Source organism: Dermacentor variabilis, unplaced genomic scaffold, assembly GCF_050947875.1.
Source record: "Dermacentor variabilis isolate Ectoservices unplaced genomic scaffold, ASM5094787v1 scaffold_18, whole genome shotgun sequence".
Taxonomy (NCBI): domain Eukaryota; kingdom Metazoa; phylum Arthropoda; class Arachnida; order Ixodida; family Ixodidae; genus Dermacentor; species Dermacentor variabilis.
Window position 1 is genome coordinate 2,721,283 of NW_027460346.1, and position 23,002 is coordinate 2,744,284.

General features: G+C 48.1%; 1 protein-coding gene across 1 annotated transcript in view; it reads right to left on the reverse strand.

The window, feature by feature from the left end:
• Nucleotides 1-11,015: 11,015 nt before the first annotated feature.
• LOC142568347 (uncharacterized) overlaps nt 11,016-23,002 on the reverse strand; it is a 127,360-nt gene continuing 115,373 nt past the window's right edge. Inside the window, exons 5-6 of the mRNA XM_075678350.1 lie at nt 11,188-11,307; nt 11,016-11,043 (exon numbers count right to left, since the gene is read on the reverse strand). Of these exons, the coding sequence (XP_075534465.1) occupies nt 11,016-11,043; nt 11,188-11,307 (148 nt within the window). The remainder of the gene's footprint in view (nt 11,044-11,187; nt 11,308-23,002) is intronic.

Consider the following 23,002-nt stretch of genomic DNA (forward strand, 5'->3'; position numbering starts at 1 on the left):
AAGAGGCAAGTGTGGGCCCCGATGCCAGGAAAGATTGCAGAGCAAAAGCAAGGATGTGCCGTCGCAGAACGCCGCCGTTTCCCGAACAGGTGCAGAACAAGCACGCAGGTGCAGCGCCGGGAACAGCAACGACACTGATTCCTCAATCTAAAAACTGGGGGTACGCGAACATACGAAACTTCTGAATAACGAATCGAATAGCAGCCTATTTGATTCGGTCTTCGAAGCGAGTGGTCAGTATTCGTAAGTGCGAATATTTTTCGAATACTTATCGAATATTTCAGAACTGCGCCCAAAGAAACATTACATTGGTGCAAAAGTGCGGCAAACTTTCATCCCCCGCTTGCTACAGTGTATCATAAAACACGAGAACTTGCGTAGTGGGGAGCAAGCTACGTCGCTTGATCCTAGTGCTCCATTTGTGCTATTCATAAGCATCGCCTCATAACGTACTATGTAATCACAGAAACTTGCTAACTTTAGGAATACGAGGTTGTGAACATTGTTTTATATTAAATGTGATAATGAATGTTCATTATTTCTATAAACTATTAGTAATCCATACGAAAATTATTCGATTCGATTCGCTTCTGGCGCTATTTGATTCGTATTCGATTCGCTCTCAAAAATCCCTATTCGCACACCCCTACGAAAACACAAGAAGCGCCCCTGTAATAGGTGAGGTATTCGTGAAAGGAGTAGAGAAAAATTAAAATTGGGCACATATGTATGTTTTATGTGCCGTCCCCTATTCACCGTTGTGGGCACTGACAGATCCACGGAGCAACAAAGAAACATCCAGAATTCCGCATCATAACGTTGCAAACTCGCATTACAACAGCGTTTACAACAATAAACGCTTGCAAACGTATACCATCCTGTCATCGTATGCCTAAACAAAGGTTTAGCGTCGTCACATCGTGCACGCTCACACTACAATTTTACTGCATTAAAACAGACGCTCATCCCGACAGGTCCTGCGTGAATTTTTCTCATCCGCCTTAAACAACGCGTGCATCCCAGCAGTTTGAAAATCCGTTTACATCCACAACAACCACAACAACAAAATGATAACAGTGCACGAAATCCCTCGGTGCGGTACCACGTGCTACTCATATGTCGTCCGCCGGACGAACTTTCGTGGTAGTATAAGCATTGAAATGCCCGTAGTTTTGATCACCAGCCTTATGTCATGTCAGTTGTGTTAATTTAGTACAACGCGTTTAACATACTTTCAGTTCATTATAGTTCTTCATGTGCGGCAACGTCTGTCATTAAGATGTGATCCCCGTATAGGGTATGAAAAGTGCCTTAACGATTCTGAGCACAGTGCACTGATCACTGCCCGGTACAGCTGTATTCCCCCGCATTCAGGCTTCCACTCAACGATGGCGATTAAAGTATTAAAGCTTTAAAGCTTCACACTAGCACGTCATCGACGTCGAGGCGTTCAACGTACTTGGTCTTTAGCCGTATAAGACGACGCGACGGCAGCGCTATGGTATATTTCACTCGCGACATTGTACTTACTTTGAAACTTACGTGGAACGTTGCGCGCGTTCTTGATGAGCACGTAACATTACCTGTCGTTTCAGCATCTGAAGTCCTTGGTCAGCTCTGAAGTCCTTAGTCGTCACATAAATTGTCTTTCGGCATTTTGCTTGCACACTTCATTCCTTTGTTAGAGAAACCGGCAGTGAAAAGTCTCCCTGACCATGCATGCACTTCAATGTGAGTGTGTGCGTAAGTGTGTGCGCGCGCATGTGTGTATTCAAAAAGTACATTTGTACGTTTTTGTGCTTTCGCATATATCCGTGGATACGCGGCCGAGGTAATAAGCGTCGTAAATACATATAAACTAAATCAAAACCAGGGGTTCATGACTTCCGCACCAAATATATTGAATTGCAATGTCGTACACTTTTCTCATTACTCGATCATTCTTAACAACTTTGGCAGCGTAGTATGGCAAACACATTCTTGCCCACGAAATGACGGAAATGTGCGAAGTCTCTCTGATATGACCTTACCAAGGTATTCCGTTCCGCACACGTTTTCATACGTTAGTTCTCAATGCGCAGAACTCAAAGGAGATTAGTCCAATCTTAAGGGAAATAATAATGGAGATTAACACGTTGAAAGGCTTTGTTCCTGACAATGTGAAAAAAAAAATCACCGACGATTACGATACTCTCTAATGCGAAATTTTAGTGCAGCTCTAAACCGAGTTTTCGTATCTCGATATACTAAGGCAAGCAATTTGAGAGAGAATTGTAGCAGAGTCGGCAATCGTCGAAAATCTTATCTGCGGATCAAGCGCGTCGGCTTTTATGCATGACTCAGCGAAGGTTCCAGTGTAATGGCTGGTGCCGCGTGGCTTCCAGAAAGTACTGCACACGCGTCGCGCGTACAATCATATTACAAAACAATCGCAAACCATGACAATGGAAACAAGCGCGAACGAGACCAAACCAAGCAAACCAAACAAGCGCGAACGAGAGCTGACGCGAGCCGACGATAGTACGAAACGAGCAGTCCGGCTGAGACAAGACACGACTGCGCATCGAGCAGTCGTGCAAGTACGCATGACACCAGTTTCCCGCGCGCACGTTACCGAAGAGGCCGCTCTCATTGGTTCTTTGCCGTTCGCGTCTCGCATCTTTCATCTCCCGCTCCACGTTCGTTCTTTCATCTTTCGCTGCGCTCGTTCGCTCGGTTACGCCGCCCCCTATGCTCGCCGCAGAAACGGGCGTGCGCTATAAAGAGCAGTGTGAGTAAACAGGGACTCCCCCAGTCGTTCGACGGCAGGGCGACAAGATAATACGATGACTCATCGCGAAGAGAAAGTGGGGTAATTTTGATGAGGGGAATACCGGAAGGCGAAGTTCCAACACGGCGTTGTCTCTGTTGGCATATATTTGTTTACGCGCAAAATATTAGCTCAGAGTGCATCTTGAGTAATCTTTCGAAACCACTTAAACAAAAACAGGCGACAGGTAATCATGCTACGCACTTTAATTGCTCTTTTCTCTGTCATACAAAGCTGCGACTGGCTTGTTTCTAATCATCCGGTAGCGTAATTGGGGCACAGGTTCAGTAGGCGTGGTACTTCACTGCATTTATGAATCAAATGAACACAAACGATCCGCCGCATAACAGCGCGCTAAATTGTGCTGTAATCCGGTGTTATCCTCGGTCTCGCTGTTGGTGCGTAATCGCTGTATTCTGTCATCCCATCCACGAATCTGCGTCTGTCTCACCCTCAACTCGCTCAGGAATATTGTCGTTCATCGACTTCAACTGCAGGTTGAATCACCTTCCAACTTTTTTTTTAAAGCATGAAGCGCTTTTAGCTCCCGTTGTCGACGACCTTTGAGTGAGCTTGAGCCAAACGCTAGATCCCTTTATCTGGGCAACTTGTGAGAACAAAACGCGGTCATCCGGGCAACCAATCAAAATTTAAAAAAATGCGGTCTCTAGCCCCCAACACATTGTACAGGACCGCATTACATACGCTAGTTGCTGCCCACAAAAATTAAAAAATTTATTGTTCCCGAGTTCTTCCTAATGTTTGTTCACAATATCACTCAAGGTTTAATTTCTAGTACGCGGAAGTTTTATTTGTCATTTCCAATAGGCGACATTCAAAAGGCAGGCACAGGGCACCACACACTTCAAAGTAACTTTTTGGCGATGAGCGCTTTTTTTTGAACGCCAGCGGTCCGTGAGTTCCGCGGCGCGGGTTTTGCATCAACTCGAGAGATGGCGCCACTCTGCGTGGCGCCTCTTTCAGGCGTTTGTACCCGCTGCGATGGCTTAGCGGTTATGGTGTTGCGTTGTAAGCACGAGGTCGCGGGGTCAAATTCCGGCAGAGGCGGCCGCATTTCGATGGAGGCGAAACGCAAAAACGCCCGTGTCCCGCGCATTGGGGGCCAGCTAAAGATCCCCTGTAAGATTTAGGTGCACGTTAAAGAACCCCAGGTGGTCGAAATTTCCGGAGTCCTCTACTACGGCATGCCTCATAATCAGAAAGTTCTTTTGGCACGTAAAACCCCATAATTTAATTCATTTTTAATTGAAGATCCCTTGGTGGTCAAAATTATTCCAGAGTCCCCCACTACGGCGTGCCTCATAGTCAAATCGTGGTTTTGGCACGTAAAACCCCAGGACTCCATTCTTCTAGCTGGGCAGTGCACTCTGTCGCCCTGGCGTCTTTCGCTGCCTGTGGTGCGGCTTTCAGCAGGTTTTCTTCTAGCTGGACAGCGTCCACATGGGCCAGTGCCCAGTATGTCGGGGTGCGATGAGGTGCCGTGCGGTGCGGGGGGGTGGGGTTTGCCGTTGCGAACATGCGCTACACCCATATTAAGATTGTGGATAGTGTCACCTCCAACCAATCTGCTTTGCCGGCTGCCATTTCATGCTTACATCGACTCTCGATTACGGGAGAGCCAGCAGTTTTTCCGCGAAGATCACGGACCATGTTCTTGAAAAGCGGACCTAGCTGAATTTTATGTTAGCGTATTTTTGCATGCTTAGAACAAGCATCAGAATTTCGCGCAGAACACATGCGACAAACAGGCATTCGCAAATACGTTTTTTAGACGACACGAAATTTTTATAGATCACATGTGACAGATAGCGTAATTAGTCCTTGAGCTGGGATTACTCGAAGCAGCGGATATTACTCGTATGAGAAGTCAAAGCACATAATTAACTAAGTAACAAGAAATAAGATCGCTAATTAACTGTTTAGTTAATTACTTTGCGGCACATATTGCGACTTACGAGTAGTAGCCTGTGAGTTTCAAGGCATACCCACTTGGAGCGAATTCTGAGGATGGCACCGGTTCCGAGATATGCGCAGTTAAACTTGTTGTAAAAATGCACTGTTGTTCCACTGACTTTATTCGTGAAAAAAAAAGCAACATGTTATGCATTGAAGCACGAAAGTAACTGGGACGCCAATGTATCTTGTCGCCAGCTTCTGGAATGAATATATCGAAACAGGTGTCATCCCGAAAACATGTTACGAGCGCATACGCCTTGCGAACTCGCCGGCTACGAATAGTAATTTGCAATTTATAACGCAATGTAACTCCCTAAAAAGTTAATCAGTGAATTTTCGGTAATTATTCAATTATGAATTTCAATTTATCGTGCAAGTAGTGCCAGCCTCTTCTAATGATCCAGCTTTATGATCAGAACTATGCTGCCTGCACAACGTGATGTTTAAAATTCTATACCATATGAAATAAGAACAAAAGCAAAAATAACAGCAAAAAAGGCGCCTTATATTTTGTAAGACGCGTTCAGCAATAGCCGGTGCCCCAAAATTGTTGGCCACCACTAATGGGTCGCCGCACAGACCGAACCGGGGCAAGGATGCCCTTGAAGATATACGGGACACGTACTGAACTGCATTTGTGCGTGTTGTGCGCTACATGACGCAACATAAATGCACAGACGATCGCAATATTTATCAGATTATGTAATTCGCGAAATAGATAAAGTTACTGTATAGCCACTCGGCCACGCGACCCGAAATTCTGGCGGACAATGTGACTGTCCTTGACACGGGGAAGAAATATACACTGCACCTTTAAATTGGCGGCCGGATGCACTGGTTGCGAAGGAATTTAGTTGATTCACCAGGCCACGCTCGGAAAGCTTTTAAAGCATGTGACTAAATCAGAGTGCTCATCGCTGGGTGAGTGACACTGGCGGGCTCCGCTTTGAACACAAGGGAGCAGAAGATTTAAAACTTTGAGGACGCTTAAGCTTCGCCTCTAAGAGAGGAACGCGATAGCATTTACAGATCCCTGACTCCATCTCACGCTTCCGGGCAACTACCGCTTATGTAACCGTAATGTTTACCGGTGAATGGTGGCGGCAAAATCTATGCACGAAGGCGAGCTTTCTGATAGAAAGGCGGCCTCTTGCGTGGGCCAATCTTTTGTTGTTGTTTCGCAATTTTTGATATTTCAGTCTGAGAAAGGGGGGGGGGATTTAACATACAAGGCATGAGCCGTCGGTGTTTTGTTACGTGAAATTTGTTTGCGAGCTGCCATTTTCAAAATTTCGAGGATAACTTTGTAAAGAGCGCAAGACAAGGTATGAACAGCTTTAGTCATAGAAGAACAACTTTAGTGCCGTATAGAATATGCGCGGTTCGGGTTGATTTTCTCGGCAGCGGACGCCGGCGCCGACGCTTATTGCGACACCGGATTTTCTGCGACATTGGGCCCTTAACGCGGTCGCGTTAAAACAAAGTAAACTGAGAAATCGTAGCGAAGGAAACCGATCGATCGAGGAAAAGGCACAGTGATTTTTGAGTGCCTGGTGCTATGACACGTTATAAATTACTCATTCAATAAAACAACAACGGAAGATTGTTTGCCAAGAGAAATTTATGTCGTGTTTTGGTACTGTACCGCTCCAATCGGTAGAGAAAACTTACTCGTGGGAGCGAGACTATTGGATTGCGAAAGAACATTTTTCATTTTTGAGCCATTCCGCGTCAGACATTTTCGGTTGCGCAGAAAAGAAGAAAAACATATTTGCAGGAACAAAATAGCTAGGACGCTTTCTCGCACCTATCGTTATAGGACCTGTCGCACTCCTGCATGCCTCAGGTGGTCCTGTATGTCCTGAGTCGAAATTTAGGAGGCGAAGGAGAGCGGCGAAGCCAATGCATCGATCCTGCAAAGACGGGGAACGGTATATATTCAAAGCGATAAAATACCTTTCGCGGAGAACGATCGACGAGCGTCCACTGATCGTATTCTTCCGGTTGCGTTGTAATTGTGACCAATGAAATTCGGCCAAAAACAAACAAAATGTAGTAAGGTCTGTGTCGCCAGAAAAATGAGGATAGTTCTGCGGAGAAGATTGGCGCTACGCGCACAGCCGGCAGTCAGCGCTGCACGTCAATTCTCAGTGAACATGCTCGTGGGCTTTCAGGGGAAACGCTTTGCAACCAGCATAACTTCAGCATTTCTTTCATTTCGTGGAGCAAACGACAATTCGTAATCGTCATTATCGGCCTGTTCTTATGTCCCCTGCAGGAAGAAGGCTTCTCTCCCTGCGATCTCCAATTACCGCTGTCTTGTGCCAGCTGGCACGTGCCATCACATATGCATGAGAATTTCCTAATGTCAACGCACCACCTGACTCTCTGCCTTCCTCGACTGCGCTTGCCTTTCCTTGGCACCACCAATTTATCTGCCCTATGCATTATCTGGTCTGCTAAATTCCCCATTTCTTCCTCTTGATCTCAACTGCAATATTCGCTACCCCCGTTTGCTTTCTAATCCCCACTCCACTGTCTTCATGTCTGTTAACGTTACTCCTAACGTTTTTCGCTCCATCGCTAGTTGCGCAATCCTTACCTTGTTCTCGAGCTTCTTTGTTAACCTTCTAGTTTCGGCCCCATTTGTTATTGTCGGCTGAGTGCAATGACTGCACACTTTTCATTTCAGGAATATCGCTAATGCCCCTTTCATATACGACTCATAATGGGGGTAAATTATATAAATGCAAGATTTGTCTGCTAGTTCTAATATCGAATTTACTCTTATAAGGCTCTTGAATACAAATGAGGTGCTTCCCTTATCAGTGGGCGACCCTGTACTTCTTTAAATTCCAACTCGCCCTGGCTTTCCATTTCGTGCTTCTTCGTCTTGCCGGACCGAATTCACCAAGCTTTTGGTTGGTAAGCGTTGTGTGCCAATAGCAGGCCGCTATAGCGAATAATATGTCCGTTAACATGAATGGTTGGCACGTACTTTTTCGAAAAGTTCTAGCGTAAGAATATTTTTCCTTGTAACCTAGGCCCTAAGACTTCCTTGAGATTGTGTGTCGGGGTGCGTGGGGCGCCCGTGAGATGGCGTGTCGGACAATTTCCCGCATGTGGCGTTGGAACAAGCTGACTATGTCGGGCGCAGAGGAGACACCCCGAAGAAGAAGACGCACATCAGCAGAGCGCTATATATTTTCAACTCTGGTGTAGTGGCGCTCCCCTGCTGTCCGTCTCCTTGTTTGTGGTGCCTCTTTGGCGCCAAGCTTGTTGATTTCTGAAGATCGCCAAACATAGCTCGACGCACGCCACGACATGTTAGCACCAGATAATTTGGTGTCGATATTTCGGCTTTTGCGTTACGCATATACAGACGACGAGTTTTCACTACACGCGATGAGAGGACACGCGCTGAACTGAACTTTTGAAAGTTGTACTGTCATACTCAAAGCCCTGCCGAGCGAATACCACTCACTTCGTTTACAGGAGGACACCAACCGGTCTCGATGAGAGCGGATGGATAAATTTGACGCGCATGTTCGCTGATACGAAAGTGGACACGTATGGGCTTTCCGACGGTGGTTCCAAGCTTCATTTGCGTTCAGACATAATGCATTGACGGCAGCATATAAGACAACCGCTTTCTGCAGATCATCGAGCAACGTTTTGGGGATGTCAGCATTCGAATTTATTACAATGACGTTCGCAAGGAGATTGCGCTTCGATGACATAATTGCGCATTTGGGCCACATCTAGATAACTGCCATAACGAGTTATGGAAGCGGGATGCTAACGACACATAACGCTTTTTTTTTTTTTTGCCTGGGAGGGGAGCAGTTCCCTCTTCCCCAGCCTTTTCTTCTTTTTTTCTTTTTTTCCAGCGATGCATATTTTCCAATGGGAGCTTCGCCTATCGCGGGTTACGTAACGTCATGTTACACGCAGACCTGCAAGCCAAGTATATATGATGTATTGGTACGAGCCGGTAGCATAGCATGAGTGGGCACTTGCCTTGAATATAGGCAAAAAAAAAGAAGCTTCAAAATTTGACATTGTGTCGTCTGCGTCACGAAATTCTATAGCACGATGCCCGATGACGTCACGACATTGCTGTGAATTATTCTTAGAAGTAGATGTCTTCGGTTGCGAAAACCTCCAGGCTAGCTGGTGCAATTGCGCTTTAAGCACGTAATAATACGGCGCAGCCGTAGCTTTGGGGCCGTGTAGCCTTGCAGCAAATAAATGAATAATTAAATAACTCAGATACCTTCCCAAACCTATTGCACTTTGCAGTATTAGTGCTAAAGGAACAGGGAAGCTGTCACAATTTCCTGCCTGCGAGAATCGTTCCTCTGCGATGCAACGTACGCTTTTGACGCTACTCACGCGATCTGTCGACGATGACGATTAATATTATTTATTGACATCCCCTTTGAAACGGGGCAGTGACATGCAGTCACCTATAGCCTGCTTGAGTTAATCAGGTATGCTATGCATTTTTTTATTCTGGCATTTTCTGTACATGTCTATACTCTTTTTCTTTTGTCTTCCTTAACACGTCTCTGTCTACCTTGTATCGCTACCTATGCCTGTAACGGATCCAGCCGTATCAATCTCTTCCCTGCTCTTTGTCCACCAATACCCTAAACGTTTATTGCGTATCGGGTTCAAACCCAAGCGCTTCTGGAAGCTGTACATTACCCATGAGGGTCTCACTGGGTGAATTCCCTTCTCATCACACCAGAATGTGCTGAGTGGTTTCCCGATTTTCACTGCAGCAGGCACATGCCCCATCCCAATTGTTGCGAATATTTGTTCCGGTATGTTTGTGTCCTTAGGCAACTAGCCCGAGCCTCAAATAACAAGATTTTTCTTCTACCATCTTTTTTCCACTGAGTGCACCTCGTTTTGGTTAAAGCACTTATCAAATGTTTCCGATTTCGCGACACCCCCACCCCCGCAGATTGATGTAACTGCATCTGCGCAACGTCTTAAATTGGAATTTTTGATTCCCTGTTTAAATTGACAATATGTGATATATTTTCACTTTTTTACTATGCTTCTTGGTGACCACTGAGGCAATTTCATATTTTTTGTGTGTAGCCGAACTTGTTGCTTCCTTCCTACACAAGTTTTCAATGCCCTGGCACGTCTCCGACAAATTCTGTAACTTTGCGAGTAGTGCCATTATTCAAGTTTAATTTGCCGCACGCCAACTCTTCGGTCTCTCCGCGGTCGCTGTGCTCTGCCACTAAACAACTACGCTGATAACTTCTTTCAGCGCCACAAAATTTTGTCGCGCACCTTTGAAAATACGGGATATTCTCCTCACAACTTCTTTTTAATTTGCATGCTCTTTTCCCACCACGGTGGCTTAGCGGCTATAGTGCTGCGCTGCTAAGCAGGAGGTCGCGGGGTCGAATCCCTGCCGCGCTGGCCACCTTTCGATGGGGCGCAATGCGAAAGCGTCCGTCTCCCATGCACTGGGGGCACGGTCGTGAACCCCACGTGGTCCAAATGAATCCGGAGTCCTACGCTACGGTGTGCCTCCTAATCAGATGGTGGTTGTGGCACGTAAAGCCCCATAATCTAGTCTTTTCTCTATACCCTCACATTTTTCATGCAGTAACTGTTTTATATGTCCTTGTTGCTCTTATTATTGGTTATGATCGAAAGTCGACAATTTCCAACGACGCCCCCAAGTAATTCGTGCTTTCGTAAATTCGCTTGCGTATCGTGTACAACGCCCTCTGCTTTTTCAGGCTTGTAGCGCAGCTCACAAAGAGCAATAAGGAAGGTGGAAAGGGTTGTGAAAGGGAACGGATCCCTTTTATTACCTCTTCCGCCTTCCTTTTCGCTCTTTCTGAGCTGCACTACAAGCCTAAAGAAGTCGTGACATACCAACTCGCCCAAACTGCCACGCTTTTGGCCCTCTTCTTCCTCGTGAAGTTTCGGCCCGATCCATCACATAGTTATCCCGCACTGGCAGCTCGCGCTGCGCACACTTTTTTGAGAATGCATTTTCTCTGGACTCTTCTTTCTATGCGCTCGCGACTGATTCTATAACTCTCATACATGATGCTTCGGAGGATTTTCTCTGACACCCAGGTTTACCAGTTGATTACGCGGGGGCAGTTCTCGTCCCGCGCAAGTGCACCAGTGCCAAGGTCGCCTAAATATTACTTTTGTTCCCTCTGCGCCTCCTAATTTGCATTATAGCCTATGCGTCATTGGACAGGGCACTGCACCTGCAGAACCGCGCCCTTGGCTCACACTGTGCAGGTTCGACTATCATGGCTTCCACCGCAACAATGGACAGTCTTTAGTGACTCCAAGGCAGCCCTTCAGGGCATACAAAGCCCAATGCGCCGCGGACCCAATGAACAACTCGCCTCAGAAATTCGTCACATGTATCATCGTAGTCCATGACAAGGGACACAATATAACCTTTCAATGGCTTCCAGGACAGTGCAGCATCAGCGGGAGTGACCATGCCGACGAAGCCGCCCGATCTGCACAGGAAAGTGGTGAACGTGTCTTGATTCCGCTTTCGCGAACAGACGCCGCGGCTGGGCTGCGACTGATGTCCCGTGAATGTACTTTGCCTCTGTGGGACTCGAACGCTTTCACCATGTGTCGTCTGCGTTTGTTGTCTCCGGACATACGGATGCACCTACCGCCTGGGTTACCACGACGTGAACAGACCATGCTGTACCGTCTGTGGCTAGGCGTTGCATTTACGAACTCGTATGCTTTCCTTATCGGAATGACCAACAGCCCCACGTGCGCCACATGCAACATTGATGAGACTCTCGCACATATTATCTGTGTCTGCCCGGGATATAGTGCCCAGACACAAGTGCTGTGCAGAGTACTGGACCAGTTGGACAATCGTCCACTATCAGAATTCAAAGCTTTAGCTCAGTACTCCCTCAGAACATCCACGCTAAAGGCCTTACTCGCGTTACTAAGGTTCCTGCGGTCTGCGGTACTTCACGATAGACTTTGAGAACGCCGCCCCCACCGCTCTGTAGTGTACGCGGTTTGGTCGTTCTCGTCTCCATTTCTTTCTATCTTCCCCTTCCGCTCTCTTTCTCTTTTATCCCCCCTTCATCCTTCCGCCCGTGCAGGGTAGCAAACCAGAACTGCCTCTGGTTAACCTCCCTGCCTTTCTATGCATCATTTTTTTTTCTCTCGCGCGCGAAATGCGCGACAAGACTGCTTTCTCTTTTCATCTCGCTCAGCCATTATGCTTGATCACGTGTCAAATATGCATGACATAACGTCTAGCACGGTGCCTCAGTGCAGCAATGGGCGTTCTGCCCCCTGGCCTAGCCATTCAGCCGGCACTGAAAGCGATATCACTGAAAGTTGATCGATACAGAATACAACCACAGACTTCTTACAACCCACGGCCACAAAAAAAAAAAAAAAAGTCAGCGCCCTTCCACTCTTTGAAGAAGGATGACCAGCGAAGCTGTGTATCATCATCATCATCATCATCCTGGTTACGCCCACTGCAGGGCAAAGGCCTCTCCCATACTTCTCCAACTACCCCGGTCATGTACCAATTGTGGCCATGTTGTCCCTGCAAACTTCTTTATGTCATCCGCCCACCTAACTTTCTGCCGCCCCCTGCTACGCTTCCCTTCCCTTGGAATCCAGCTCGTAACCCTTAATGACCATCGGTTATCTTCTCTCCTCATTACATGTCCTGCCCATGCCCCATTTCTTTTTCTTGATTTCAGCTGAGATGTCATTCCGCGTTTGTTCCCTCACCCAATCTGCTCTTTTCTTATCCCTAACGCTACACCCATCATTCTTCTTTCCATAGCTCGTTGCGTCGTCCTCAATTTAAGCAGAACCCTTTTCGTAAGCCTTCAGGTTTCTTCCCCATACGTGAGTACTGGTAAGACAAAGCTGTTATACACTTTTCTCTTGAGGGATAGTGGCAACCTGCTGTTCATGATTTGAGAATGCCTGCCAAACGCACCCCAGCGCATTCGTATTCTTCTGGTTGTTTCAGTCTCATGATCCGGATCCGTGGTCACTACCTGCCCTAAGTAGATGTATTCCCTTACCACTTCCAGTGCCTCGCTACCTATCGTAAACTGCTGTTAACTTCCGAGACTGTTAAACATTACATTAGTTTTCTGCAAATTAATTTTCAGACCCACCCTTCTGCTTTGCCTCTCCAGGTCAGTGAGCATGCATTGCAATTGGTCTTCTGAGTTATTAAGCACGGCAATATCATCAGCGAATCGCAAGTTGCTAAGGTATTCTCCATCAACTTTTATCCCCATTTCTTCCCACTCCAGATCTCTGAATACCTCCTGTAAACACGCTGTGAATAGCATTCGAGAGATCGTATCTCCCTGCCTGACGCCTTTCTTTATCGGGATTTTGTTGCTTTCTTTATGGAGGACTATGGTGGCTGTGGAACCGCTATAGATATCTTTCAGTATTTTTATATATGGCTCATCTACACTCTGATTCCGTAATGCCTCCATGACTGCTGAGGTTTCGACTGAATCAAACGCTTTTTCGTAATCAATGAAAGCTATATATAAGGGTTGGTTATATTCCACACATTTCTCTATCATCTGATTGATAGTGTGAATATGGTCTATTGTTGAGTAGCCTTTACGGAATCCTGCCTGGTCCTTTGATTGACAGAAGTCTAAGGTGTTCCTGATTCTATTTGCGATTACCTTAGTAAATACTTTGCAGGCAAGGAACAGTAAGCTGATCAGTCTATAATTTTTCAAATCTTTGGTGTGCTCTTTCTTATGGATTAGGATTATGTTAGCGTTCTTCCAAGATTCCGGTGCGCTCGAGGTCGTGAGGCATTGTGTATATAGGGTGGCCAGTCTTTCTAGAACAATGTTCCCAACATCCTTCAACAAATCTGCTGTTACCTGACCCTCCCTAGCTGCCTTCCCCCTTTGCATAGCTCCCAAGGCGTTCTTTACTTCTTCCAGCGTTACTTGTGGGATTTCAAATTCCTCTAGACTATTCTGTCTCACATTATCGTCGTGGGTGCTACTGGTACTGTATAAATCTCTATAGAACTCCTCAGCCACTTGAACTATCTCATCCATATTAGTAACGATATTGTCGGCTTTGTCTCTTAACGCATACATCTGATTCTTGCCTATTCCTAGTTTCTTCTTCACTGCTTTTAGGCTTCCTCCGTTCCTTAGAGCATGTTCAATTCTATCCATATTATAGTTCCTTATGTCAGCTGTCTTACGCTTGTTGATTAACTTGAAAAGTTCTGCCAGTTCTATTCTAGCTACAGGGTTAGAGGCTTTCATACATTGGCGTTTCTTTATCAGATCTTTCGTCTCCTCCGATAGCTTACTCGTATCCTGTCTAACGGCGTTACCACCGACTTCTATTGCCCACTCCTTAATGATGCCCATAAGATTGTCGTTCATTGCTTCAACACTAAGGTCCTCTTCCTGAGTTAAAGCCGAATACCTGTTCTGTAGCTTGATCCGGAATTCCTCTAGTTTCCCTCTTACCGCTAACTCATTGATTGGCTTCTTGTGTACCAGTTTCTTCCGTTCCCTCCTACAGTCAAGGCTAATTCGAGTTCTTACCATCCTATGGTCACTGCAGCGTACCTTGCCGAGCACGTCTACATCTTGTATGATGCCAGGGTTCACGCAGAGTATGAAGTCGATTTCATTTCTAGTCTCACCATTCGGGCTCCTCCACGTCCACTTTCGGCTAACCCGCTTGCGGAAAAAGGTATTCATTATCCGCATATTATTCTGTTCTGCAAACTCTACTAATAACTCTCCTCTGCTATTCCTAGAGCCAATGCCATATTCCCCCACTGACTTGTCTCCAGCCTGCTTCTTGCCTACCCTGGCATTGAAGTCGCCCATCAGTATAGTGTATTTTGTTTGGACTTTACCCATCGCCGATTCCACGTCTTCATAGCTTTCGACTTCCTGGTCATCATGACTGCATGTAGGGGCATAGTCTTGTACTACCTTCAATTTGTACCTCTTATTAAGTTTCACAACAAGACCTGCCACCCTCTCGTTAATGCTATAGAATTCCTGTATGTTACCAGCTATATCCTTATTAATCAGGAATCCGACTCCTAGTTCTCGTCTCTCCGCTAAGCTTCGGTAGCACAGTATGTGCCCGCTTTTTAGCACTGTATATGCTTCGTTTGTCCTCCTAACCTCACTGAGCCCTATTATATCCCATTTACTACCCTCTAATTCCTCCTATAACACTGCTAGACTTGCCTCACAAGATAACGTTCTAACGTTAAACGTTGCCAGGTTCAGATTCCAATGGCGGCCTGTCCGGAGCCAGGGATTCTTAGCGCCCTCTGCTGCGTCACAGATCTGACCGCCGCCGTGATCAGTTGCTTCGCAGCTGCTGGGGATTGAGGGCCGGGGTTTGATTGTTGTATTCATATAGGAGGTTGTGGCCAAGTACTGCAGCAGGGTGCCCAATCCTGCTCTGGTGAGAGAGTGCGTTACCGGTTCTGGTCACCGGGATCAGGCCACACTCCAGGCCAGTTTATGCAATTTTCTCAACCAACGTTTTTTTTCCGGTGGAAAATTGCGCGGCACCAGAATTCGAACCACGGTCCTCTTGCACGCGAGGCGGATACTCTAACGCCACCGCAGGATTTGTACGCCTCATTTAACCTACAGTGGTGCCTTCTTTGATCAGTCAAGGTGCACTAGTCAAGGTGGACCAGTCAAGGTGGATCTATATATAATCAGAGCTCGGTTAAACCGCACAGATGGCACTCAACTGAAGAAACCTGGTATTTATGACCTGCACATGTGTGGCCATACATAATAGAGGAGTTTTTTTTAAAGAGGGTTCCCGTATAGTGATGAACTAAAAGAAAAGAAATATTAAAAAGGGGGGAATAAAAAAAGAAGGAAAACAAAAAAGGAAGAGAACAGGAGATTTGAACTCGTGACCCTTGGATGTTGCCCGGAGAGATAGCTCAGTCGGTTGCTCCGTCAGGCCCAAGGATACATTGAAGCGCCATAGCTCCTGTCCGGAGCCTCATACTTACGTGGAAAGAGATGGATATTGTCCGCGATGGTCAATATTTGCTATTCCGAGTGGTTGGAAGGCATACTTTTTTGGAAAACATGGCCGCCCGTCGATGAGAGGGAACTCAAGCGGCTCTAGAGTCAAGGAAAAGCTTAAGCAGTTGCGAGCGCGGCACGCTTAGCGTAGGAAGCTAGCTCGAGTAACTATCTCAAGGGCTGCTGCTGACGAGAGCGAAATACCTTTGTGTAATTACAATAACCCTAATAAGACTACTTTCGAAAAGTGAACGGCCCCGAGGGCTCTACTACGAGTGCTATGACTGTTAATTCTCTCTCTCTCTCTCTCAATATATATATATATATATATATATATATATATATATATATATATATATATATATATATATATATATATATATATATATAATGTTGCGTGTGGAAAGACACAGACAGAAGAGGCTATTTACACTGCAGCCAGGCAGCCAGGCCGACACTCGCTCGCGCCAAGCGCACCGACCAACTTCGTCGTTCTCGCGGCGGCTCGTTTCTTGAGCATCACTCGATGATATCGTAATACTACCCCCCCCCCCCTCCGGCGGCAAAAGCACCGTCACGGTGCTATTAAATATCCAAGGCGCGTGGAGAGTTGTAGGGCTTGAGTCGGGCGACGTGGGCAATGTCACTGGTTGTCACAGCGGAGGACGTAGCGGGCGTGGCTAGAACGATTTCATAGGTGACATCGGTCACTTTGCGGAGCACGCGATATAGACCTGTGTAACAGGAAAGGAGTTTTTCACATAGGCCAACATTACGCGAAGGTGATCAAAGCAACACGAGGCTACCGGGCACAAAATGGACATCACGGTGACGGAGGTCGTAGCGTTGCTTCTGCTTGTCTTGAGACACTTGTAGACGAGCGCGCGCAAGTTGTCGAGCGTGGTCAGCATGGGCGATTGCATCACGTGCATAAGCGCTAGTTGAAGCTGTGGTGGACGGAAGCACAGTGTCCAGCGGTAGTGTCGGTTCACGGCCATACAAGAGGTAAAAAGGTGAAAAGCCAGCAGTTTCGAGACGAGAAGAGTTGTACGCAAAGGTAATGTAAGCTAGAGCAGGTCCCAGTCACGGTGGTCGTCTGAAACGTATTTGGATAGCATGTCTGTAAGGGTGCGGTTCAAGCGCTCAGTGAGGCCGTTCGTTTGGAGATGGTAGGAGGTGGTAAATTTATGCCGTATTGAGCAGGCACTCATGATGTCGTCGATGACTTTGGCCAAAAACGTACAGCCACGGTCTGTTAGCAATTGACGCGGAGCACCATGCATCAAAATAATATCATGTAGGAGGAAGTCCGCAACATCAGTTGCGCAACTGGTCGGAAGAGCACGGGTTACGGCATAGCGGGTCGCGTAGTCCACCGCGACTGCAACCCACTTGTTCCCTGATGTACATTCCGAAAATGGGCCGAGAAGGTCTAAGCCGACACGATGAAAGGGCCCGGCAGGAATGTCGAGTGGCTGCAGGTAACCAGCGGGGACCTGGGAAGGCTTCTTGCGTCGTTGGCAAACTTCACAAGCGGCGAGGTAACGTCGTACGGAACGGGCAAGACCCGGCCAGAAAAAACGGCGACGTACACGGTCGTAGGTTCGAGATACGCCGAGATGTCCTGCAGTTGGTGCGTCGTGGAGCTCTTCTATAACGGTGGAGCGGAGGTGTTTAAGTATTACAAGTAGGAACTCAGAGCCGTCCGGATGAAGGTTACGACGGTACAGAGTACCGTCGCGGAGGACGAAGAGGCGTAGAGTAACATCGGCCGGAGAGTGCTCAAAACGGTCGATGAGTGCTCTGATGAGCAACGTCACGGCGTTGCTCGTCGGCGAAATGAAGCAGCAGTGATACAGAGAATACGCAAGAAGCACTGGCAATATTAGAGGAGTCAGAGTCGTCAACAGGGTAACGCGACAAGCTGTCAGCGTCTTGGTGCAGGCGGCCAGACTTGTACACCACGGAATATGAAAATTCTTGTAGCCTCAAAGACCATCGACCAAGCCGCCCTGTAGGATCTTTTAGCGAAGAGAGCCAGCAGAGAGCATGATGGTCAGTGACTACGGAAAAAGGGCGACCGTAAAGGTAAGGACGGAATTTCGCAACCGCCCAGACAACAGCAAGGCATTCTCGTTCCGTAATGGAATAGTTGCGCTCCGATGGTGTGAGGAGGCGGCTCGCATAAGCAATAACGCGATCCTGGCCACGCTGACGCGGGGCTAAGGCGGCACCTACGCCATGACCGCTGGCATCTGTACGGAATCCTGTAGGGGCATCAGGATCGAAGTGGGCGAGAATGGGTGGTTAGGAGAGAAGAGTGACGAGACTAGAGTAGGCGGTGGCTTCTGCAGTACCCCACGAGAATTGTACGCCTTTCTTCAAAAGATTAGTTAGGGATCTAGCAATCGTCGCAAAATCTGGAACAAAACGACGAAAGTACGAGCATAGACCTACAAAACTTCGAACCTCTGCGGCTGTCTTCGGAACGGGAAACTCTCTGACAGAGCGAGTTTTGTCGGGATCAGGCTGCACTCCGGATGCATCAACGCAATGGCCCAGAAGAGTAATTTGCCGGTGGCCAAAACGACATTTGGACGAGTTAAGTTGCAGCTTCGCGTTTCGACATATATCAAGTATAGTTGTGAGACGTTCAAGGTGAGTGTCGAACGTTGGCGAGAAGACGATGACGTCGTCGAGGTATGAGAGGCATGTGGACCATATGAAACATTGGAGCAAGGAGTCCATCATACGCTCGAAGGTGGCAGGGGCGTTGCATAATCCAAACGGCTTTACTTAAAATTGGTATAGGCCATCAGGTGTGACGAACGCGGTTTTTTCTCTGTCCATATCGTCAGCAGCAATCTGCCAGTATCCCGAACGAAGATCAATAGACGAGAAATAGCTGGAACCGTGCAGGCAGTCAAGGGCGTCGTCTATACGTGCGAGCGGCTAGACGTCCTTCTTAGTAATGTTGTTCAGATGACGGTAGTCTACACAGAAGTGCCACGTGCCGTCCTTCTTCTTAACCAACACTACAGGTGACGCCCAGGGACTCGAAGAAGGCTCAATGATGTTTTATCGAGCATTTTGTTGACTTCGTTTTCAATTACTCGGCGTTCCGACGCAGAAACTCGATAGGGTCGTCGGCGAATAGGCATAGCATCGCCAGTAAGAATCCGATGCTTGATTGCGAGCGTCTGGCCTAAAGGGCGATCATCGATGTCGAAAATATCTCGGTAGGACGATAATACTTGGCAAAGCTCTTCAGCCTGCGCCGAGGATAGGTCCGTCGCAACCATTTTCTTTATATTGGGATCGACACCCGAGGCTGGCGTGAGGGGCCTGCTAAGCTCGCGAGAACCATCGGTCGACAACGCTGCCACGTATTGGTCGCCGAGACAATCAACGGTGGCAAGGCAGATTCTACCTTGCGGTAGAATTTGCTTTGCCAATCCAAAGTTACAGACAGGCATGCGAGTGCGGTTCCCAGTAATCTTAAGTATACTGTGAGGCACTGTAACGTCATACATTATTGGAATGTCGGGCAGAGGAGTGACGAGATACTCGCCATCAGGAACTGGTGGGAAAGACGACAGTTCAATGTAGGCTATTGACTTTGGCTACAGGCGAAGAAAGCCGGTGGGACGTAAGCGGCAGTGGGGTGCGTCAGAAGGTTCTGCGAGCATCGGGAACTCAAGGCGAAGGGTACTGGAAGAGCAGTCAATAAGAGCAGAATGTGCGGAGAGAAAATCGAGGCCGAGAATGAGGTGGTGGGGGCAATGAGCAATTACGGTGAAGAGGACAGGAGTGTGGCGGCCGGCGATGCTGACGCGTGCCGTACACATGCCGATGATAGGCACAGTACCGCCATCCGCAACGCGGACGAGGCGTGCCTACGCTGGGGTGAGGAGCTTGTTCAGTCGTCGTCGGAAGGCAGCACTCATAATTGAAAGGTTTGCTCCTGTATCGATGAGTGCCGTGACAGGATAGCCGTCAAAGTCAACGTCAAGAAGGTTTCGGTTCGTGGGTAACGTGAGCAGAGGATTTGAGGGCAGGGTCGACAACGCAGCTTCACCTCCAGAAGCTGCAGTGCCTAGTTTTCCGGCTGGATCCGGGAGGCGATAGGCGGCGAAGAGAAGCGACGGGGTTGGGGCGAACGAGACTGATGGCGTCGAGGTGAGGGCGAGCGGCTGTACCGAAGGTTCCGAGCAGGAGCATCAGCGGCAGTGGATTCATGGCGGGTGGTATAGGGAACGGAAGGTCCGAAGGTGCGGGAATAAGCGGCGGTGTATGTCCGACGAGGTGGTGGCCATCGGTTGCGGCAGTGACGAGCGACGTGGCCGATGCGACAGCAGTGGAAGCAGATCGGCCGGTCATCAGGGGTACGCAAGTCGGACGGGTTGCGGCGAGATGTGGCGGAAAAGGACTGCCGAGTACGAGGAGGGCCACTAGAGAACTGGGGAACGCTGGGTTGAGACGTGGAACACACGGAGTTCACACCCATGTTCTCAAATTCCTGTCGGACGACGGCCTGGATCATCGCAATGGTGGTTGCTGCCGGATCGGGAGGCGTCGTGGAAAAAGCTGGCGAACAGGTGGCCTCGAGTTCGCGGCGAACAATACGGGTGACGTCGTCACAGGTGGTGGTCTGGCGTCGTCGACCCTCACATGTCGACGTAGCAGCAGTGTTGGGTAGCCGCGTGATGTGGTGTGTGATACGGCGGCTCTTAGCTTGTTCAAGGCGACGGCATTCTTTGATGATGGCGTCGATAGTCGAGACGTTGCCGAAAGCAAGCAAATTGAAAGCGTCGTCGGCGATGCCTTTTAGAATATGTGACACTTTATCGGCTTCGGACATAGCATCGTCAGCTTTGCGACATAGAGCTAAGACTTCGAGGATGTAGGCAACGTACGGTTCCGTAGATGACTGGACACGAGACGCAAGAGCCTTTCTAGCGGCAGTCTTGTGCCAAATGGGGTCGCCGAACAGTTCCCCTAGCTTCTCTTTGAAATTGTCCCAACTGGTTATCTCGTCGTCATGCGTTTGGTGCCACACGCGTGGGGTGCCGCCGAGATCAAAGATGACATTGGCGAGCATAATCATTGGGTCCCACCTGTTATTAGCACTGGCGTGTTCATAGAGTTTGATCCAGTCGTCAACATCCTGGCCCTCCAGGCCAGAGAACACACCTGGGTCGCAATGTGCGGCGACCCTGACGATTGGAGCAGTGGGACAAGCCGAAGCCGTTGCAGAGGCGGACGTGTCACCGGGAGGCATGGTGACAAGCTCGGTGTGCCGACCACTTCTGAGTCCCGTGGAGAGGACGGGGATCGCTGACCTCCACCAGAATGTTGCGTGTGGAAAGACACAGACAGAAGAGGCTATTTACAGGCTATTTACACTGGAGCCAGGCCGACACTCGCTCGCGCCAAGCGCAACGACCAACTTCATCGTCGTTCTCGCGGCGACCCGTTTCTTGAGCATCGCTCGATGATATCGTGATAATATATATATATATATATATATATATATATATATATATTCATTTCATCAGTGGGATCGAATGCGAGCGCTGTTGCTTTGTTTCTGCGTGTAGTAGTTAAGAGAACGAGTTTAAAGGGACACTAACGGTTACTATTAAGTGAACGTGGACTGTTGAAATACCATCCCAGAAACCTCTAAACGCTTGTTTCGTGCCAAGGAGAGACTTACTTTAAGAGAAAATGCGTTCTGAAGCGTCCGCGTACCTCTGGCGCAGTTCAAATCGCCCGCCCTCGGATCGAGGAGTACTGACATCATGGTCTCATCGACGTTGCGCCATCGGTGAGTAGAACGGCGTCCGCAGACGGTGCTACGGCTTTTCTGCGCAAACCGCAAACGCGCGGCCAGAAACAGCCAAGACAGAGCCGACAGCAGAGCGAAAGCGGGAGTATGGTGGCTAGCGGAAGGAGAAACGCGCGACCATAAGCTGGTACTTTATTCTGTGACGCAAACTTCGACGCTCGTCACAACGGACCCTGACAACGACAGATTGGCTCGCGATGCTGGGCTCAACTTCAGCGATTTGAGCACTGACGAGCGCGACCTGCTGCTGAGGGCTCGCGCTGCCGGCGTCGTTGTGTACTACGACGGCGGCCTCGACACCGGTTTTCCGGAGCGGGAAAGCAACGAGGGCTTCCCACGACATCACAAGGACGTGGCATTCTCACTGCATGTTCGAAATGAAAGTTTCGCGAGCCAGCAGAACCCGCACAGCACGACGCGATAACGAAACTACTGAAACTCCAAAGCGTGCGCGGCGCAGAGTCGAGCGCGCAGAGCCGAGCGAAAACGAAACCTTTCTACCACCCATACTACTGAAGGGTAACGTCAAAATGTTATTTTTTCTTAGAATCGAATAGACGTAGACAAGTAGCATATTCTTCCGTCTTATAATCGGATGATATGATATTTTTAATACGAGTGGTTGAGTATTAGTAACACAAATTATGAGGAGTGCTTTCGTCATCGGGCTAGTACCGGGATGTCGCTGGGGGGTCTCATATCGTGTCATCCATTTACCTCAATTTCTCTGTTACTAAAGCTCTGTTCGCGATTAGATTGACGCCTTAGACGTTCTAGAACATTGCTCTACCACTTTAACTTGACTTTCTGGTAACCTTTAGTGTCCCTTTAAGGGAGGAGAAAAAAAAAAGGCAGGAAAATTACTGAAGCATAATTGCAGCACCGTGGTTTTAAAGCGCACCCGCAGTAGAGAAACGGAAGGAGATATAAACGTGCGCGGCCATAGTACGCACGCGAAAAACTGCCTTAATAAATTTAGAGACTTGAGAAAAAGTTTCGTTAACAACCGATAACATGGCAATCAGCACTCGAATACGACGAGAGAAATTATTGAGGCATGGAAAATTCCCTTGAACTAAGTATGGTTTGCGAGAGAAATGCTTGGAATTATTGAAAATTTTAAAAGATTAGGGAATATAAGATAGTCTCCGCGCTTACCGAGAGGATGGCGTCCGCACGAGACTACACCAGGCACCTTAATGAGACATGGAGCGCTCTGTGGCCGGAACAAAGCCCCCTTCTCTGCCGGCCAAGCGCAGATAACGTGCGTTCCGATCGCCC